General features: G+C 46.1%; 2 protein-coding genes across 2 annotated transcripts in view; one reads left to right on the top strand and one right to left on the bottom strand.

Annotated features, from left to right (window-relative positions):
* The window catches only part of HPS3 (HPS3 biogenesis of lysosomal organelles complex 2 subunit 1), a 58,951-nt gene that overhangs the window by 34,072 nt on the left and 3,457 nt on the right, over nucleotides 1-21,422 (top strand). The window contains exons 9-16 of the mRNA XM_029072466.2: nucleotides 2,671-2,852; nucleotides 4,880-5,060; nucleotides 8,288-8,521; nucleotides 9,722-9,907; nucleotides 13,622-13,810; nucleotides 14,395-14,502; nucleotides 19,089-19,295; nucleotides 20,531-20,621. Coding sequence (XP_028928299.1) covers nucleotides 2,671-2,852; nucleotides 4,880-5,060; nucleotides 8,288-8,521; nucleotides 9,722-9,907; nucleotides 13,622-13,810; nucleotides 14,395-14,502; nucleotides 19,089-19,295; nucleotides 20,531-20,621 — 1,378 coding nt within the window. The remainder of the gene's footprint in view (nucleotides 1-2,670; nucleotides 2,853-4,879; nucleotides 5,061-8,287; nucleotides 8,522-9,721; nucleotides 9,908-13,621; nucleotides 13,811-14,394; nucleotides 14,503-19,088; nucleotides 19,296-20,530; nucleotides 20,622-21,422) is intronic.
* The window catches only part of LOC107547261 (ceruloplasmin), a 71,421-nt gene continuing 63,976 nt past the window's right edge, over nucleotides 13,978-21,422 (bottom strand). The window contains exons 19-20 of the mRNA XM_029072447.2: nucleotides 16,609-16,711; nucleotides 13,978-14,152 (exon numbers count right to left, since the gene is read on the bottom strand). Of these exons, the coding sequence (XP_028928280.1) occupies nucleotides 16,620-16,711 (92 nt within the window). The 3' untranslated portion in view covers nucleotides 13,978-14,152; nucleotides 16,609-16,619. The remainder of the gene's footprint in view (nucleotides 14,153-16,608; nucleotides 16,712-21,422) is intronic.

Here is a 21,422-nt window from a genome sequence, read left to right as displayed (position 1 = left end):
ACAACTCTCTCAAGAAGTTTGGAGAGAAGCGGTAGGAGGGAGTTGGGGCGATAACTGGAGGGAGCCACGGGGTCACGGGAGGGTGATTATAGGGTTAGGGGAGTCAATAGCATGTTTGAAAGCAGTTGGGAAGAAGCCACTGGAAAGTGAACAGTGAAGATGGTAGTCAAGAAGGGAAGAAGGGAGGGGGCAAGTGCTCTGTAAAGGTATTTCATTCATTCATTCGTATTTATTGAGCACTTACTATGTGCAGAACGCCGTACAAAGCGCTTGGGAAAGTACAATATAACAATAAACAGTGACATTCCGTGCTCACGGCGAGCTGACGGTCTAGAGGCATGAAGGCTTGAAGTCAGAAGCGCGAGTGGAGGAGGTAGATTTAGAGAGAAGGCAAGAGAATTCATCTCAAGTTGCCGTAGGACATATAGGGGAGGTAAAAGAGGATGGAGGAGGCGAGGGGGATTGGAGAGGAGGAGGGGAGATTTTAGGGAGATCAAGCCTGATGATTTCAATTTTGTTGAATGCTGGAGATTCAGTTGGAAGGGGTAGCATTTGAGAAGCCTGTGGGAGATCTTTCCTTGAGTTAATGATGGGAAGAATGGAAGAATCAAAGAGGGGGCAGGAGGACTTGGGACTTCAGAGGAGCAGGGGAGATTTTAGGGAGACCTGAATGAAGTAGTTGTCAAGGCCACTAAAAGCAAGGGATAGGGGAGGCAGGAGGTTTGAGGAGGAAGTTAAAGGTCTGAAACAACTGGTGAGGCAAAGGGCACGGGAGTCGATGAGGAAAGGAAAGTATTTTTGCTGGGTGGAGGACAGAGTAGAGGTAAAGCAGGAGAGGAGTTTGAGGTGGACCAGGTCGGCCTGGTGCCTGGATTTCCCCAGCGTACTCTGCGGCTTGTGAATAAGAGTGGAGGAAGCAGACTGTGGAGGAGAGCCGGGGCTGTGGTTTGGTGGTACGAGATTGGTAGAAGGGCAGGGAAGTGAAGGAGTTGAGTTCAGTCGAGATGGTGGAGTTGAGAATGTGGATTTAATAATAATATAAAAATAATTGTGGTATTTGTTAAGCACTTAATATGTGCCAGGCACTGTACTAACTGCTGGGGTGGATACCAGCAAATCGGGTTGGACACAGTCCCTGTCCTATGTGGGGTCCACAGTCTCAAACCCCATTTTACAGACGAGGGAACTGAGGCACAGAGAAATGAAGTGACTTGCCCAGGGTCACATAGACAAGTGGCGGAGTCAAGAACCCATGATCTTCTGACTCCCAGGCCCGTGCGCTTTCCACTATGCCATGCTGCTTCTTATACATCAAGAGAAGGAAAGTTAGATATAGAGAGCAAATGGGGCATGATGGTGTTGGAAAATTGGAAGGGGTCAAGAGATTATAAGTCCCTGCTGGAAAGCAGGACAGATTTGCAAGGTTGGGGGTGGAGGGAGTGTGTATGTGTGTTTGTGAAGACAAATGAAGAGGTCGTGGTCGGAGAGAGCAATTTCAGAGCTGGTGAAGTTAGAGATTGAGCATGGGCCTGGGAATCAGAAAGTCATGGGTTCTAATCCCAGCTCTGCCACTTGTCTGCTTGGGCAAGTCACTTCACTTCTCTGGGCCTTCTTAGTTACCTTAGGTAATGTGGATTAAGATTGTGCGCTTCATCTGGGACAGGGACTGTGTTCAACCTGATTAGCTTGTATCTAACCCGAGCACTTAGAACAGTGTTTGACACCTAGTAAGCACTTAACAAATACCATCATTTTTATTATTACTATAATGATGAGAGAGGATGGGATCAAGCCTGCGTCCAAGTTGGTGAGTGGGTGAGGTAGGGCGGAGCAGAAGATAGTTGGAATTGGGGAGTGAGAGAAAGTGGGGAGGTCATTGGAAACAGCCGTGTGGATATTGCCTACTCCTACTGACAGCTCACCTCCTCCAAGAGGCCTTCCCAGACTGAGCTTCCCCTTTCCTTCTGCTGCCTCTCTGCCCCTCCCTTCACCTCCCCCCTGCTAAGCCCCCTTCCCCCACTTTCCCTCTGCTCCTTCCCCTCCCCTCAGCACTGTGCTCATTTGCTCATTTGTGTATATCTTTATTACCCTATTTATTTTGTTAATGAGGTGTACATCCCCTTGATTCTATTTATTGTTTTTGTCTATCCGTCTCCCCCGATTAGACTGTAAGCCCCTCAGTGGGCAGGGATTGTCTCTATCTGTTGCCAAATTGTCCATTCCAAGCGCTTAGTACAGTGCTCTGCACATAGAAAGCACTCAATAAATACTATTGAATGAATGAATGAATGAATGAATACTGCCATCCCCGAGGATCAGTGTAGGGATGGAGAGAGAGGAGGAATGGGAGAAAGGGATCAAAGAGGATCAGGAAGTTGGAGGAGGGGCAGGGCGGGTGGTAGACAATCATGACTAGTAACTGGCGTGGGGGGTAAAGGTGGAATTATGGACTCCAAAGGAAGGGAAAGCGGAGGATGGCGGGGAGAGATGGTTCAAAAGCAGCATCGGGGGCAAGAAGAAAGCAGACTCCTCCGCCTTTCCCAGTGAGTCTTGGGGAGTGGGAGAAGATGAGGCTCCTTCAGGAGAGAGCGGTGGGGGAGTCGGTGTCATCTGGGGAGAACCAGATAATAACAATGTTCTAATAGTCCAACTAACTACCACCCACTCTAGGTAGACTATAGTCAGACTTATAAAACCGGGACAACTCAGAGCTGCATCCACCTTTTGAGTGAGGCCCATCTGTTGCTAAGAGCTGCTCTTATGGATCCCGACCTCACAGACTCAGGAGAGAGAGAGAAGCTCTTGGAAGCTTTCAGAGACAGCTGTGGACATCTTGGAGACTGTTACAGCAGGTGCGTGGAATTATAGTGTTCGGGAAAGCCCTGTTCAATCAACCAATGGGTCATATTTATTGAGCACTTAGTATGTGCACAGCACTGTACTAAAGTGCTTCGGAGAGCACGATACAAAGGAATTATCTGGTCTTATGCTGTCGAGTCGTCTCCGACCCATAGCGACACCCTGGACACATCTGTCCCAGAACACCCCACCTTCATCAGCGATCGGTCTGGTAGTGGATCCATTGAATTTTCTTGGTAGAATAACAGAAGTGGTTTACCACTGCCTCCTTCCGCGCAGTAAACTTGAGCCTCCCCGTCTCGACTCTCTCCCGGGCCGCCGCTGCACAGCACGGGTGAGTTTTGACCTGTAGCAGATTGCCTGCCACTCGCTAGCCACTGCCCAACCTAGGAATGGAATGGACAGGCCCCTGCTTGACTCTCCCTCCCGTAGTCGAGACTGGTAGAGTATTAGAAACTCTCCAGGTGTGTCCAGGGGAACAGAGGAATTGGCAGACACATTTACTTCACATAGCAAGCTTAGAAGGTTCTCACACTATAATGATGATTGTGGTATTTGTTAAGCGCTTACTACGTACCAGGCACTGTTCTAAGCTTTGAGGTAGATACAGGCTAATCAGGTTGGACACAGTCCGTGTCCCACGTAGGGCTCACGGTTTTAATCCCCATTTTACAGATGAGGTAACTGAGGCCCAGAGAAGTGAAGTGACTTTCCCCAGGTCACAGAACAAACGAATGGCAGAGGCAGGATTGGAACCCAGATTCTTTTGACTCCGAGGCCCACGCTCTAACCATCAGGGCATGCTGCTTTCCGAGTGGTTCCCGGTACCCCAAACCATACAAACGCACCGCCTAGCTCCCAACACTTAAGCCCTTATTTATACCTCCTCTGAGAATTTCCACATATGTGTTGTTCGATTGTACATTCAGTTACATATTTTGATTGCTCTGTAAATATTTTCGTGTGTGTCCCATTGGAGTGTAAGCTCAATAATGATGATAATAGTAATAATAAGCACAGAGGCAAATAAAATCAGCTAGACAATCCCTGACCCACAAGAGGAACTTCACCATGCCTCAGTTTCCTCATCTGTAAAATGGGGATGAAGACTGTGAGCCCCACTTGGGACGTGGACTGTGTCCAACCTTATGATCTCTCATCCACCTCAGCACTTAGAACAGTGCCTGGCACATAGCAAGAGCTTAAAAATTACCATAATTATTATTATTACGAGGCTCACAGTCTATGACAGAGGAAAGCAGGTATTGAAAACTCATTTGGGAAGCGGCGTGACTTAGTGGAAAGAGCTTGGGCTTGGGAGTTGGAGGTCGTGAGTTCTAATCCCGGCTCCGCCACTTGTCAGCTGTGTGACTTTGGGCAAGTTGCTTAACTTCTCTGTGCCTCAGTTACCTTTTCCACTAGGCCACACTGCTTCTCATTATGGGCAGGGGATATGTCACTTGATTTGTGCCTCGCCAGCATTTAAGTACAACGTATTGCATCCACTGGGCACTCAGTAAATCCAATTGCTTCTTCTAATACTAGTTGTGACAACATTTTTCCTGGCTTCGAGGACTATTGGCAATCCTGGGTCTGCTACTTCAGCCTTCGAAAAGGGCAGCTTGGGCGGCCACAACTGAGTGCATTTGTGATAGGTTGGCAGCTCTGGGAGGGAAGGAATTGGGCTCCATCGCTTCATCTCCACATGGGGCCTGGGGGCTTTGGGGAGACGAAGTGTGCCCAAGGCCCGTGGATTTCTGTGGAGCAATCGGAGCTCCCTGTGCAGGCAAAACCCTACAAATAAGTTCAGTATTTCTCTTAAGATCAGCTTAAGCCAAATTGGATGTTTTTATGCCGAATCGTGTCAAAAGAAAATCTATAGGTCTCGTTGGCACCTAAGGTTGTATGCGTGACACAGGAGACCTCTCTGGTGAGAAAACCGTAATCATTAGGGGCTTCAGGTTCGAGTTTTATACGTTAGCCACCGTCTCTTTGAATTTATTTTTTTCTTTGTTTTCAGGCTCGATTCTATGCACTCCCATCTTGCCCTGCCTTATTACAAGATGTCCGGCCTTACCATGGCTGAAGTTCTGGATAGGATAGACTCGACAGCAGAAGATGGTTCCCAGAAATACGAGAAAGGTTTTATCTTTTACATAAATCACTCTCTTTTTGAGGACCTGGATGAGGAATTGAGTGAGGTAAACGCAGCATTCCGTTTGGCTCGTTTGGTTATCTTTTCTTTCATTCATTCGTTCAATCGTCTTTATTGAGCACTGTACTAAGGGCTTGGGAGAGTAGAATACAATAATAAACAGACACATTCCCTGTACACAATGAGTTTATAATCTGGAGGATAGGAGACAGACATCAATACAAATAAATTACAGATATGTACAAAAGTGCCGTGGGCCAGGGAGAAGGGAAGAACAAAGGGAGCAAGTCATGGCGACGCAGAAGGGAGAGGGAGAAGAGTCTGGGAAGGCCTCTTGGAGGAAATATGCCTTCAGTAAGGTTTTGAAGGAGGGGCGAGTAATTGTCTGTTGGATCGTTCCAGGCCAGAGGCAGGATGCGGGCTAGCGGTCGATGGCAAGATAGGCGAGATGGAGGCACAGTGAGAAGGTTAGCCCCAGAGGAGCGAAGTGTACAGGCTGGGTTGTAGAAGGAGAGTAGCAAGGGGAGGTGGGTAGGCAAGGCGATGGAGAGCTTTAAAGCCGATGGTGAGGAGTTTTTGTTTGATGCAGAGGTGGATGGGCAACCCCCTGGAGTTTTTTGAGGAGCAGGGGTGACATGGGCTGAACATTTCTGTAGTAAAATGATCCGGACAGCAGAGAGAAGTTTGGCCTGGAGTGGGGAGAGACAGGAGGCTGGTAGGTCAGCAAGGAGACTGATGCAGTAATCCAGGTGGATTAGGATGAGTGATTGTAGTAACGTGGTAACAATTTGGTTGGAGAGGAAAGGGAGGATTTTAGTGATGTTGTGAAGGTGGGGCCGACAGGATTTAGTGATGGATTGAATAAGTGGTTGAATGAGAGAAAGGAATCTAGGATAACAGCGAGGTTACGGGCATGTGAGACAGGAAGGGTGGTGGTGCTGACTACGGTGATGGGAAAGTCAGTAGGAGGAGAGGGTTTGGTTGGGACAATTAGAGATTCCTCTGCTACTTCATCATTTAAATACTTTGTAGAATACTTTCTGTAGAAAGGCCCGGAGACCAAACGAAATGTTTTCGTAGCTCCGTGATGGTTCTCCTTTATGCAGGGGGCTCCTTTCTCCTTCACAGCTTCTCTGGATCAAAAGCTGCCAGCTTGTAGGAATAATGGTTAGGAGTGAGTTATTCAGAATTCCTTTCAGAAAGCGTCTGATTTGGCAGGGAGGGAGAGTTCTGCCTTGGCAGCTCTCTCTGGCAAGCATCGTGTCCCCGCCCCCACCCTCCCTTCTTGCCGACCCCCGCCAAATACCCCTGGGACATTTCTGGTGGTTGAGACTACCTCTGTGAGGATCCAGACTTTGAGGCTTTCTTATTCAGCTCATTTCCTCGAGATCCCAGGATGGAGGCAGGGGAGCCAGGGACTGGGGCCCAGAACCAGTTGAGTGGGGGGGTCCTCAAACTGGGAACGGTCCTCACCCTACCTCCCCCAACTCCCCGGGACCCCTGTGGCCAAGAAGCGGCACCCCAGCTGCCCCAGGTCACTGGGGAGGGGGTGCTAGCAAACATCCAGAAATGGAGGTACCAAAAATTGCAAGTTTGACAGGGAAGCAAATTATCTTCATAGGTTTGACTGCAACTGAGACCTTATTTTGTAAATTGGACTCCTTAAAAAACAAAAAGTTGTCAAAGCGGTGTTCTTTCGAGTTTTCATCGGATTGTATAGAAAAGGTACCTTTACCACCATTCACATTTTCTCCTTTTGGTTCCCCATTTTCATAATTCCTATTGATTCACTAAAGAGATATTCTGGTTAAAATATTTGACAGTCACCATTCACATTTTCTCCTTTTGGTTCCCCATTTTCAATAAACCCTATTGATTCAATAAAGGGATATTCAGGTTAAAGTATTTGACAATCACCGGGCTCTTTGCCATTTTGTTGTTGCTTAATTTAAACACAGTCAAGTTCAGTTGCTCCTTGGGGGGCTCTTGGGAGGGCAGAACCTAAAGAAACCCAGTCTCCCTGCCGACCCTCTCCAATCCCTATACGTACTACCATCATAGATTTGCTAGGCGTGAATAAATCGGAGAAGCAACACGGCCTAGTGGAAAAGCATGGACCTGGGAGTCAGAGGAACCGGGTTCCAGTTCCGTCTCCCCAGTTGTCTCCTGTGTGACTTTGGGCAATTCACTTAACTTCTCTCTGTCTCAGTTCCCTCATCTGCACAGTGAGGATTGAGTACCTATTATCCTTCTATCCTTCCCCCGATTAGACTGTAAGCCCGTCAAACGGCGGGGACTGTCTCTATCTGTTGCCAACTTGTTCATCCCAAGCGCTTAGTACAGTGCTCTGCACATAGTAAGCGTTCAATAAATACTATTGAATGAATGAATGAATATTTAGACTGTGAGCCCCTTGTCGGCCCTGAATATCTTGTAACATCTACCCCAGAGCTTAGTACGGTGCTTGGCACATAGTAAGCGCTTAATAAATGCAGTAATATATTTATTTTGGGAATAATATATTTATTTTGTTTGATACAATAGAGTTGATAGACATAGGCTTTACCCACAAGGAGCTCACAGTCTCGAGGATCTGACCCAATTGTCTCTCCCTGTGCACAGATGAATCTGAGTTATTCATTCATTCATTCAATCATATTTATTGAGTGCTTACAGTGTGCAGAGCACTGTTCTAAGTGCTTGGAAAGTACAGTTCGGCAACAGATAGAGACAATCCTTACCCAACAACAGGCTCACAGTCTAGAAGGGGGAGTTAGACAACAAAACAAGTAGACAGGCATCAGTAGCGAGTCCAGAGGTAACTTATTTTCAATAGACTTTTTTCAGTCTTCCCATCAAGCAACAGTGATTTTGATAGATTTGTTCATTCAGACTTATCCACATTGAAGAAAGCTCAGCAATATGAAGTACATCTTTTCATCATTATTAAACTCTTAAGTTGTGCCTTTATTTAATCCGACCAATCTGTCTCTTGGTTTGAAATCTCTGGCTTTGTGGATTGACTTCTCTCTAGTGATTATTTGCCCAGAATCTTTTCTGTCGGTCTGTACTTTCCATTTTCCATTCATATTAATGTCTGCCTCCCCCTGTAGACTGTAAGTTAATGTGGGCAGCGGATGTGTCTGTTTATTGTTGTATTCTCCCAGATGCTTAGTGCAGTGCTCTGCGTACAGTAAGTGGTCAGTAAATACTGTTGACTGACTGACTGAATTTCCAAAATCCCTCTGACTGCTCCTTTCTCCCCAATGCCAGGAGAAGGCAGCAAAAGTGATTAAAATTCTCAGTGTCGCGGAGCCAAAGCAGCTGCCCCATGCCATTTGCAGCCCTTGCTTGAAGAACTTGGACCCTGTAATAGCAACGAAGGCCCTGAGAAAGCTGGGAAGCTCTGGACCATCAGCCGTCCTTGTGACTTTGACCACGGCCTCCTTGGCTCTGAAAATGGGAAATCATGACATGTTCACGAGTGAGATGAATCGCCATCCAGAGGTAGGGCGTGTTCCTGTTGCCATCTCCAGGATGTTTACATTATTACTGTTATTCTTGTTGTTATTATTTTGGCGTAGTGGATAGAGCATGGGTCTGTTCCTGGCTTCACCACTTGTCTGCTGTGTGACCTTGGGCAAGTCACTTCAACTTCTCTGTGCTTCAGTCACCTCATCTGTAAAATGGGGATTGAGATTGTGAGCCCCACGTGGGATAGGGGACGGTGTCCAACCCGATTTGCTTATATCCATCCCAGTGCTTAGTACAGTGCCTGGCCCATGGTAAGCGCTTAACAAATACCATAATTATTATTTTTACCCTCAAGACTGTAAGCTGATTGTAGGCAGGGAATGTATGTACAATTCAAATTAGCACCATGATGTAATCTTGGGAAGCAGCATGGCCTAGTGGAAAGAGCATGGGCCTGGGAGTCAGAGGACCTGGACTCTAATCACGGCTTTGCCACTTGTCTGCTGTGTGACCTTGGGCAAGTCCCTTACCTTCCCTGTACTTCAGTTACCTCATCTATAAAATGGGGATTAATACTGTGAGCTCCATGTGGGATATGGACTGTGTCCAACCTTGTATCTACCCCAATCCTTAGTATAGTGCTTGGCATGTAGTAAGCGCTTTAACAGATACCATTAAAAAACAAAAACAGAAAAAAACTCTGTTGTAGTCTCCCAAGCACGTAGTACAGTGCTCTGCAAACAGTATTCACTCATTCAATTGCATTTATTGAACATATACTGGGTGCAGAGCACTATACTAAATGCTTGGGCGAGTACAATATAACATTAAACAGACACATTTTCTGCCCACAGCAACCTTACAGTGTAGCACAGTAAGTGCTCAAAAAATACCATTGATTGAAGAAGTACTTACAATGTGTTAAGCACTGTTCTAAGCGCTGAGGTAGATACAAGTTAATCAGTTCGGACAAATACCGTGTCCCACAAGGGGCCCCCCAGTCTAAGTGTTCCAGGGTGGTAAACACTGTGCAGAAGGGGGTGAGGGGAGGCTTCTCTTGTGTAAAAGAACAGGGAAAGAATCAATTTCAGTTGGAAGTCCCCCAGTACTGAAGGCGTCGTGACAGAGAAGAGAAAATGAAGCGTAAATTTTCTCTAGCAACATGTGGTTGAAAGACTTTTCACATTGAGTGGCTGTATGACTAACTTTCTGTTGTTTTGTTTTCATCCAAAGATGAAGTTGGTATACGGCTTTATTCTGGAACCACGGTTACTGGTACAACAGAGAAAAGGGCAGCTCGTTCCAACGGAGTTTGCGGTTCACCTAAAGGAGAATCGGCCGGGATTGCTGGTGGCCTCCCTGGTGGGCTTGCAGGAGAATGACAAAATTGGAGTTGAAGAAGCCGAGCCTTTAATTAAGGTTTACTCCTTTGTACTTTCAAATTTCTTAGGTGCCTGTCTGTTCAGTCAATCGTTGGTTCAGTCGTATTTATTGAGCGTTTACTATGTGCAGAGCACTGTACTCAGCTCTTGGGAGAGTACATTATAATAGTAAACAGACACATTTCCTGCCCACAGTGAGCTTACAGTGTAGAGGAAGCATACAGTCTATGTCTTTGGATCTGGCTCTGTCTTGCGGCAAAAGGCAAAACTTCAAAAGTGGTATCCCAAAAATGCACAGAGGAAGTTGAATTCCTTTCTCCTTTTTTTTTTAAATGGAATTTGTTAAGCACTTACTCTGTGCCGGCCATGTACTAAGCGCTGGGGTAGATACCAATAATTAGGTTGGACACAGTCCCGGGGCCACATGAGGCTCCCAGACTTCTCTATCACCGTGGATGGCCCGACCATCCTTCCCGTCTCTCAGGCCCGCAATCTCGGTGTCATCCTTGACTCGTCCCTCTCGTTCACCCCACACATCCTATCCGTTACCGAGACCTGCCGGTTTCACCTCTACAATATCACCAAGATCCGCCCTTTTCTCTCCACCCAAACGGCTACCTTACTGCTACGGGCTCTCGTTATATCCCGGCTAGACTACCGTGTCGGCCTTCTCTCTGATCTCCCTTCCTCCTCTCTCGCCCCGCTCCAGTCTATTCTTCACTCCGCTGCCCGGCTCATCTTCCTGCAGAAACGATCTGGGCCTGTCACTCCCCTTCTTAAACAACTCCAGTGGTTGCCTATCAACCTCCGCTCCAAACAGAAACTCCTCACTCTAGGCTTCAAGGCTCTCCATCACCTTGCCCCTTCCTACCTCTCCTCCCTTCTCTCTTTCTACCGCCCACCCCGCACGCTCCGCTCCTCCGCCGCCCACCTCCTCGCCGTCCCTCGGTCTCGCCCATCCCGCCGTCGACCCCCGGGCCGCGTCCTCCCGCGGTCCTGGAGCGCCCTCCCTCCTCACCTCCGCCAAACTGATTCTCTTCCCCTCTTCAAAACCCTACTTAAAACTCACCTCCTCCGAGAGGCGTTCCCAGACTGAGCTCCTCTTCTCCCTCTACTCCCTCTGCCACCCCCCCTTTACCTCTCTGCAGCTAAACCCTCTTTTTCCCCTTTTCCCTCTGCTCCTCCACCTCTCCCTTCCCATCCCCACAGCACTGTACTCGTCCGCTCAACTGTATATATTTCCATTACCCTATTTATTTTGTTAATGAGATGTACATCGCCTCGATTCTATTTAGTTGCCATTGTTTTTACGAGATGTTCTTCCCCTCGACTCTATTTATTGCCATTGTTCTTGTCTGTCCGTCTCCCCCGATTAGACTGTAAAGCCCTTCAAACGGCAAGGACTGTCTCTATCTGTTGCCGACTTGTTCATCCCAAGCGCTTAGTACAGTGCTCTGCACATAGTAAGCGCTCAATAAATACTATTGAATGAATGAATGAATGAGGCTCACAGTCAATTGCCATTTTATAGATGAGGTAAATGAGGCACAGAGAAACTAAGCAAAGTGCCCAAAGTCACCTAACAGACAAGTGGCAGAGCCAGGATTAGAACCCAGTTCCTTTTGACTCCCAGGCCCATGCTGTATCCACTAGTCCTCGCTATTGCCTCCCTTCTTGTAATCAAGTCAATCAGTGGTATTTATTGAGCACGTACTATGTGCAGAACATGGTGCCGAGCACTTGGGAGAGTACGATACAACAGAGTTAGCAGACACATTCCCTGTCCGCAACGAGCGAAAGTAGAGCAATTCTCCAAGCAGTTTACTTTTCTCATTCCGACTTCCTGAATATAATGGGTCAAGGTGGCTTGCCCTGCGCAGCTCCTCTTCCGATCGTAAGAGTCAGATTTGGAAAAAGAACAAGTAGACCTTTTTTTTTTGTACTGTTACTAAGGTGACATTTCAAGAGCCATCAATCTTAGTGCTTTGAGCTATGAGCGTTTTTTATATCTGAGGTGAGAGATATTTCCTGTTTCGTCAGTATAGAAGCCGTGATTAGGAAATCATTTGCTAGGGTATGATGCTATTTGGTTCTAAGTATTAATAGTATCGTGTTATTTAGTTCCATTCTGGCCGCCTTCCCGTAGTGGATGATGTTTTAATATTCAGCTTATACTTCAGCAGTAGATTGTGAGCCAGTCTCTGAAAGGAGGCCGGACTCAGGCTGAGACCCAGCAGGAATTTTAATAAAAACGAGCATTTGGATACACTTTCTAGGATCCTATGTTTTCAAGCTTTTGATGGACGCTGTCAAGACTTGGCATGGTGAAGTAGAACAATTTTTTTGATCCGGTATGATCCGTTGGCTTCAAAAAAATAGCTTTGAAAGCTTTAATATTGGTGGTCACGAAGACAACTCAAATATAATCTTACACTCAGTTTCATTGATCATAGCAGTCCTCCCAGACATCTCCTCTCATTTAAGAATCCACATATTATTCTTTTCAAGGAGACAGGAGGTGGCTGTGTAGGTTTGCAATTCACAGAGGGAGTAACGAAGTTCCCAAGAAGAGTTCACTTCCCTAAAACCATCTAGAAAGTAAATGACGAGGCTGGAAGTAGAATGCACAAACTGTTACCTGAACTCTGATCCCTTACCTATCCATCTGCTGTTCGAAGTAGGTTATAATAGTAGCGTGGCTCAGTGGAAAGAGCCCAGGCTTGGAGTCAGAGGTCATGGGTTCTGATCCTGGCTCTGCCGCTTGTCAGCTGTGTGACGTTGGCCAAGTCACTTCACATCTCTGGGCCTCAGTTCCCTCATCTTTAAAAAGGGGGATTAAGACTATGAACCCCACATGGGACGACCTGATTACCCTGTATCTACCCCAGCGCTTAGAACAGTGCTCGACAAATAGTAAGTGCTTAACAAATACCAACATTATCAGTATTATTATTATTATTTATTGAGTGACAGTTGGATGTAGTGGGCTGTACTAGGTCCTTGGGAAGTACAGAATAAAAAAAAGACACATTCTCTGCCCACAAGGCCCACACTCTAAAAGGAGAGGTAACTTAAAGTGATCCAACTTTAAGTAACTTAAAGTAGTCCAAGTAACGTAAGTGTACACAGCTGAATAACAAGTATCTATACAAAAATTCTGAGCATGGATATAATAATAATTGTATTTGTTAAGCGCTTATTATGTGCTAGACACCATACTTAGCACTGGCAAGCAAATCAGGTTGGACAAAGTCCCTGTCCTGCAAGGGGCTCATAATCCCAATCCATATTTTACAGATGAGGTAACTGAGGCCCAGAAAAGTGAAGTGACTTTTTCAAGGCCACACAATAGACAAGTGGCAGAGCCGGGATTAGAACCCAGGTCCTTCTGACTCCCAGGCCTGTGCTCTCGAGAAACAGCATGGCATAGTCGGTAGGGCATGGGCCTGGAAGTCAGAAAGTCAAGGGTTCTAATCCCGGCTCTGCCACTTGTCTGCTGCGTGACCTTGGGCAAGTCATTTCGCTTCTTCGTGCCTCAGTTACCTCATTTGTAAAATGGGGATTGAGACTGTGAGCCCCGGATTGGACAGGGACTGTGCTTAGTACAGTGCCTGCCACATAATAAGCACTTAATGAATACCACAGTTATTATTACTATCATTAAGGCACACTGCTTCTCACAAACTTGGTTGGTTCAACTTCATGTTTGATTCCAACCGTCGATGATGATTTTGCCCCTGGTGTTTTGCAGGCGCTCTGTGAACACGATCAAGATGGCGTTCCTCAGCTCTTGATAGACTTCTGGGAAGCCCACCTTATAGCGTGCTCCCAGGATGTGGTCCTCCAGGAACTCTTTTTCAAACTGACTTCCCAGTACATCTGGAGATTAACGAGGAGACAGGCACCAGACACCAAGCCGTTGAAAACCTCGGAGGATCTGGTAGGTACACGCACGCGTATTCAAAGAGTCATTGGAATTCAGTTAATAAATGGTATTTATTGAGTGCTTACATTGTGCAGAGCACTGTACTAGCGCTTGGGTGAGTACAGTACAAAAGAGTTGGTGGACATGGTCCCTGTCCACAGTGAGTTTATAGTCTAGAGGGATTAAAGTGCCTGCGAGGATGCTTTTATTAGTAGTCGTGAGACAAGACCTTTTTTCTATCCAACATAAAACATCCATTCCAGAGTAGATTCAGATGACTTCAGACGTGGGTCTTTTGGAGTGTTCAGCTTGTAACGTTTTTCTCCTAGAAGCAGCGGTATCCAAAATGGGTTACGTCTGTTTGGACAACCAAGAGGAGTTTTCAGAACAAGTCAGTAAAAAGCTTTAGTCTCACATCCCATCAAGGAAATACATTGTTTGAAAGAGTTGACTACCAACAGTGAAACTTCAGTAACCTTTTCCTAGGGGAACAGATTCTTGAACTTTTATGTGGAAAAAAGTGTGGAAGATATATGTTTTAGAAGTCTTGAAAGAATCTTTTCTTTCTGGTCTCACACTCAATATATTTTATATTCCAGATCAATTCCTGTAGTCATTTTGGCTTAATATACCCTTGGGTTACCTGCTTGACATCCACTGATCCTTCACCAGATAAAAGTTATTCTGAAGATCTTTCCAGATTACAGGTATATTATCTCAGACTTCTGTTTGTCCCTTCATTGCTGTACCCCAGACTGATCCACAGCCACGGAATGACTTCCGACTCTACTGCCTGCTCTTTCACTGGGGGGGTGGGAGTGATGGTGATGATGGTGGGTGAGGTGGGATTTGGGGTTTTTTTTAATGTCTGTCAATTGTTAGACTGCAGCATGGCCCAGTGGCAAGAGCCCAGGCTTGGGAATCAGAGGTCGTGGGTTCTCATCCCGGTTTTGCCACTTGACTGCTGTGTGACCTTGGGCAAGTCACTTAACTTCTCTGTGCCTCAGTTACCTCATCTATAAAAAGGGGATTGAGACTGTGAGCCCCAAGTGGGACAATGTGATTACCTTGTATTTACCCCACCGCTTACAGTGGTGCTTGGCACATAGTAAATGCTTAACAAATACCATAATTATTATTATTATAAGCTCCTCCTGCTCTCAAGATCCTCTTCCGATAACACATGAACCGAGATCGGAGGAACCCATGTCCCCAGGGTTCTGGGAAGGATATTTGTGAACCGAGATCGGAGGAACCCATGTCCCCAGGGCTCTGGGAAAGATATTTGCTATTAAAATTGACAGATCGGAGGTCAACCTAAACTTAGGCTGGAAGGATTGGCAGTGTGCTGTTGTGCTGTCAGAGCTGAAGAACCCACAGTGAGCATTCAGAATCCGCATTAGGGATGCCCAGTTCCTAATAGTCTGTTTTCTCTGCTGCTGTGCATAGAAAATACCAGACAATTTCAAGAGGGTGTTGGGCAAATGAGTGGCACAGAGTGGGTTAGTAGAAGGCAAGCTTGGGCCTATTAGATGGTCCATCCCTAAATCCTGCTCTCACCCTACCCCCTTTCTGGAACTCCCTGTCTGTTCAAATCCACCAGACTGAATCACTTCCCATCTTCCATCCGTGTCACCAGTCAATCGGTGGTATTTATTGAGTACTTTCTTTGTGCAGAAACTGTACTAAGCACTTGGGAGAGGACGATACAGCAGAATTGATGGACACGCTCCCTGCCCACAAGAAGCTGATAGGCTCCAGGAGACAAGCCCCAGATAATTACTAACTCTCCAGGTCATGTCATCCTGATAGCCATCCTAAACACATATACAATATAGGGAGCGACTGTGTATGTTGACGGATGGATCAATCAATCAGTGGTACTTATTGAATGCTTACTGTGTGCAGAGCACTTGGGAGAGTACAATAATGATAATGATGATGATGGTATTTCTTAAGTGCTTACTATGTGCTGTTCTAAGCACTGGGGTAGATAGAAAGTAATCAGGTTGCCCCATGTGGAGCTCACAGGCTTCATCCCCATTTTCCAGATGAGGTTATTGAGGCACAAAGAAGGGAAGTGACTCACTCAAAGTCACACAGCTGACAAGTGTCAGAGGCAGGATTAGAACCCATGACCTCTGACTCCCAAGCCCGGGCTCTTTTCCCTAAGCCACGTTGCTTCTAGCAGTCAGGAGACAGGTTTCCTGGCCACTGTGAGCTTACAGTCTAGATTTATTCCATATATTTAGTCGATATATTTATTCATTTTGTGTACATTTACCATTACCCTTGTATCTAAGTTTGGCTTCGGTCAGTCAGTCAGTTAATCGATGGTAAAGGGTGAGCACTTTGTGCAAAGCATTGCATTCGAATCATTTATGTCTGTCTCCCCCTTTGGTTCAAAGATCTATATGGGTAGGAAACAGACTTTTACTTTCATTGTACTTTCCCACTCTAGTGCTCAGAGAGGACTACTTAATGACTGGATGAGCCACCAATCAGTCAGTCAGTAGGCCATGAGCATGAATTTCCAGGCGAGCAAGTATTCTGGTTCTCCCAACGCCACGAGCGTCACTGTTATTCGTTCATTCATTCAGTCGTATTTATTGAGCGCTTACTGTGTGCAGAGCATTGTAGTAAGTGCTTGGAATGTACAATTCGGGCAACAGAGACAATCCCTGCCCAACAACGGGCTCACAGTCCAAAAGAGACTGTTAGAGACCGTGTACTGGGCCAGATGGACCATGGTCTGACCTGAGAATGTCATTACCCTCGGTCTTAGCCTCTCATTATGAAGGTTTCTGACTTACCTTCTTGGAAGTTATCCACTGACCCATAAATGAATCAGTATGAGCAGGAGACAGAGTGAATATTCCCTGTAGTTTATTTTCCCGAGAATCCGAGAAGGAGATGCTGTGGGAAAGGGGAAGAAAGAGGGAGGGGGGAATCATTCAGAGGTTGTGTGACCCCACTGTGGGCAATTAGAAGTAGAGTGGTCACATCAGTTGTGTTATTAGTTTTTAAATCAAATACATTACTGTTTTCTTCCTACATCGGTCCCTCCAGAGCACCCTGTGAAGTGCACGCTGTACTAAGGTTCTGGGGTAGTTACAAGTTAATCAGGTTGGACACAGTCCGTGGCCCATATGGGACTCACAGTCTTAATCCCCGTTTTATAGAGAAGGTAACCGAGGCACAGAGATTTTAAGTGACTTGCCCAAGGTCACAGGAGAGAAGTGGCAAAGCCAGGATTAGAACCCAGGTCCTCCAACTCCCAGGCCCATGCTCTTTCCAATAGGCCGCGCTGCTTCTCAACCTGCTGAATTGAAGAGTCTCCCAGATGACTAGACTCCTGTCTTTCCTCCAGCTTTCCTTCTTCCTCCTATGTAATGCATTTTTAGTGCCTATCTTCCCTGCAAATTTTAAGATCCTTGAGGCAAAGGATAGCGGTCTGCTAAGTCTCTTGTACTCTTCTAAACACTTAGGACAGTGCTCTGCACCCAGAAGGTGCTTGATAGGCACCAGGGCCTCCTACTCATGGATACCATCTCACCATAATCAGCATGAAAGGACCAGCAAGGGAGGGGAATGGTCAATCCCAAGTTGTTCGGTTACTTTCCTTCATTTTTCTGCCTCACTGTCCAAACTCACATTATTTCCCATCCAGATAGTTTGTCAGACATTGGAACTGCTGAGATGATTCTACCCAGATGCTTATAAAATCTTTCTGTCTTAGTATTGGTGTTGGTTTTAGGAGCGTGTAGGTTTCTCTAAGTAAGGCTTCTGTCCCAGTACTCCTCAACCTCTCTCAGGTGTCTTTGCCACTGTGGGCTACCTCCTTCTCCTTGAAACATTTTCTAACCGTGGCTTCCCTGACGCTGTATTCTCCTGATTCTCCTCCCATCTCTCCGACCGTTCACTCTCAATCTCCTTCGCGGGCTCCTCCTCTGCCTCCCATCCCCTAACTGTGGGGGCCCCTCAAGGTTCAGTTCTGGATCCTCTTCTCCATCTACACCCACTCCCTTGGAGAAGATATTGGCTCCCATAGCTTAGTACACAGTAAGCTTTGCACACAGTAAGCTCTCAATAAATACAATTGAATGAAAGAGTGAATGGCTTTAGCTACCATCTCTACGTACATGATTTCCAATTCTACATCTCTACCCCTGGCCTCTCTCTTTCTCTGCAGCCTCACATTTCCTACTGCCTTCAGGTCATCTCTACCTGGATGTCCCGCCAACACCTCAAGCTATGTCCAAAACAGAACTCCTCGTCTTCCCACCCAAATTCTTACCCCTTCTTGTCTTTCCCATCACTGCAGACAACACTGTTATCATTCCCTCTGACCCAGGGCCAAAACTGTGACATTATCCTCCATTCATTTCTCTCAGTCAACCCATATTTTCAATCTGTCACCAAATCCTGTTGGTTCTACCTTCACAACAGTGCTAAAGACCACTCTTTCCTCCCCATCCAAACTGCTACTCTACTGATCCAAGCCCTCCTGATTTGAACTGCTGCCCCTGCTGACCTCGCTGACCTCCTGGCCTTCCATCTCTCCCCACTCCAGTCCGTACCTCTCTCTGCTGCCCAGATCGTTTTTCTCGAAAGCGTTCAGTCCGTGTCTCCCCTCTCCTCTAGAACCTCCAGTAGTTGCCCATCCACCTCTGCATCAAACAGACTCTTTACCGTCAGCTCTAAGCCACTCAATCAGCTCTCCCCTCCCTACCTTACTTCACCGATCTCCTACTACAAACCATCCCACAACCATCACTCTTCTAACGCCAGGCTTCTCGCTTCTGTACCTCGATCTTATCCACCTTGGCACCGACCCCATACCCTCTGGCCTGGAACTTCATATATGGCAGACCACTAATCTCCCCACCTTCAAAACCTTATTAAAAGTGCATCTTCAGGGGGCCTTCCCCCACTAACCTCTCATTTGTCCTACTCCCTCTCTCTTCTGTGTCTCCCTGTCCCCTTTAAGCACTGGATAATCACCCTACCCTCAGTCTCCACAGCCCTTTTCTAAATATTTGTGTTTTAATATCTGTCTCCTCTTGTAAACTGTATTTACCAATACTGTTGCGTTGTACTTTCCTAAGCTGTTAGTACAGTGAATCAATAAATTCTATTAATCGACTGTTGCTACTATCAAATTCTACGCTTTCTTTTTTCTTCCCGTGAAATATTATTGTGGCTTTTAAATAGGTCTTCTGATGGATTACTCTTTGTGTCCTGGGTGTTTTGAATTATTTCATTTGGTGTAATACATTCTGTTCAAACTTAGTCTCTCCTCTGTAGCCCTTCATTTGACATCACTTGTGTCCTACCTTTCGTGGAACCATTATTGGAAGACAAGGGAGTTGGTCTCAGTGTGCGTGTTCTGTGCAGTGCCCGCTTGAAAGAGCATGAAAAATCGATAGACATCTTGCTAGAGACTTGCCCTGAGGCAGTCATACCATACGCCAACCATGAACTGAGAGAAGAGAAGAAGGTATGTGGTCTTTTTTTGCCGTATGGTGCTTTCGACTCTTACTGTGGCTAGGCAAATGGCAGGCGACTTTCTCCCTATTGAACTTTTTATTTTAATGGTATTCATTAAGCACTTACTATGTGCCAGGCACTGTACTAAACGCTGGAGTAGATACAAACTAATCAGGTTAGACACAGTTCATGTCCCACGTGGGGCTCACAGTCTCAATCCCCATTTTACGAGGGAACCAAGGCCCAGAGAAGTGAAGCGACTTTCCCACGGTCACACAGCAGGTGAGTGGTGGTCGGGATTGGAACCCAGATCCTTCTGACCCCCAGGCCTGTGCTCACATTGGCTCCCATGGCTTAGTACTCAGTAAGCTTTGCACACAGTAAACGCTCAATAAATATGAATGAATGAATGAATGAATGAATGAATGGCTATGCTGCTTCTCAATTGAATCTGGATGTTGTTCAGCTTATTAGGGAAAAATTAAAGGAAAAGATAGTAATCCACAGAATACAAAATGCACTATATTTATACCTTATATAAACATTATATAATTACTATTATAAATTATTTCAAATTCTGCTAGGACCATACACTACCCAATACACTACAATACATACACTACCATACCTAATGCCGGACTGACGCGTGACCTCAAAGAATAAGGACATTTGAAAAATCAAAGGTTCCCAGTACTTTGACAGCAGGCTACCATTGAATTCTAGAGTTTGTTAGGATTCCTAAGTAGTCCCAGCAACATAACAGTACCGGGAAGAATATTTTGATAGCCCATCCCCTTTGGTTGAGTAGTGAAGTGTTTCAAAAACTTAAAAGCTGAATTTCTGTAACTCATTTCAAACTCTAGCCAAGCTCTGAAAACGTGCAGTATTTTTTTTCTGACACTAGAGGAGGCCAACAGAACATTATTTTGAATCAAGAAATACTTTAGTTATTTCTCTCAATATACATGTTAGGGCACTGGCTAAGGAGAAGGTGGGCGCTCGTTGTGGTTTCAAAATAATTTTCATTTTCGCCACTGGCTGTCTTCTGCTCAAACTCGGGAATGCTTTGCTGTAGAGCTGATTTCAGGTACCCGGATCTCGTAAAACCATATCTCCCTAAACCCAAGCAAAAGGTTATTTTGCTCTGAGGCCCAGAGTCTTTCATGTTTACTGATCTGGGTTTTTCTCTGGAAGTTTATGCCAACTGTGTGTTTTTGTTAATATTTGCCCTCTGTCCCGAGGCAGGCTCTGTGGTGGAAGAAACTGCTGCCTGAGCTTTGTGAGCGGACGAGGCTTGGTGGGGATCGCTATGAAGTACACCTCACATCGCTGAAAGGTATGTGGCCCATTTCCCAGAATTAGAATGCTCATTTTATTTTATATTTGTTAAGTGCTTACTCTATGCCAGGCACTGTTCTAAGCGCTTGGTTAGGTACAGGCTCATCAGGTTGGACATGGTCCATGTCCCACATGGAGCTCACAGTCTTAATCTCCATTTTACAGATGAGGGAACTGAGCCATAAGGAAGTGAAGCAGCGTGGCTCAGTGGAAAGAGCACGGGCTTTGGAGTCAAAGGTCATGGGTTCGTATCCCAGTTTGGTCACTTGTCAGCTGTGTGACTTTTGGCAAGTCACTTGACTTCTTGGTGCCTCAGTTACCTCATCTGTAAAATGGGGATTAAGACTGTGAGCCCCACGTGAACCACCTGATTCCCCTCTGTCTACCCCAGCACTTAGAACAGTGCTTGGCACATAGTAAGCGCTTAACAAATACCAACATAATAATAAGTGAAGTGGCTTGCCCACAGTCACAGAGCAGATATGTGGTGGAGCCAGGATTAGAATGTCTGTCTCCCCCTCCATACTGTAAGCTCGTTACGGGCAGGGAACGTGTCTTTTATTATTAATAATAATGATGATGGTATTTGTTAAGCACTTACTATGTGCCACGCACTGTTCTAAACCCTGGAGTAATCAGGATGTCCCATGTGGGGCTCACAGTCTTAATCTCCATTTTACAGTTGAGGTAACTGAAGCACAGAGAAGTGAAGTGACGCCCCAAATCCCAGAGCTGATAAGTGGCGGAGCTGGGATTAGAACCCATGACCTCTGACTCCCAAGCCTGTGCTCTTTCAACT

The sequence above is a fragment of the Ornithorhynchus anatinus genome, chromosome 1 (assembly GCF_004115215.2).
Source record: "Ornithorhynchus anatinus isolate Pmale09 chromosome 1, mOrnAna1.pri.v4, whole genome shotgun sequence".
NCBI classification, from domain to species: domain Eukaryota; kingdom Metazoa; phylum Chordata; class Mammalia; order Monotremata; family Ornithorhynchidae; genus Ornithorhynchus; species Ornithorhynchus anatinus.
This window is presented reverse-complemented; position numbering and strand designations above follow the sequence as displayed.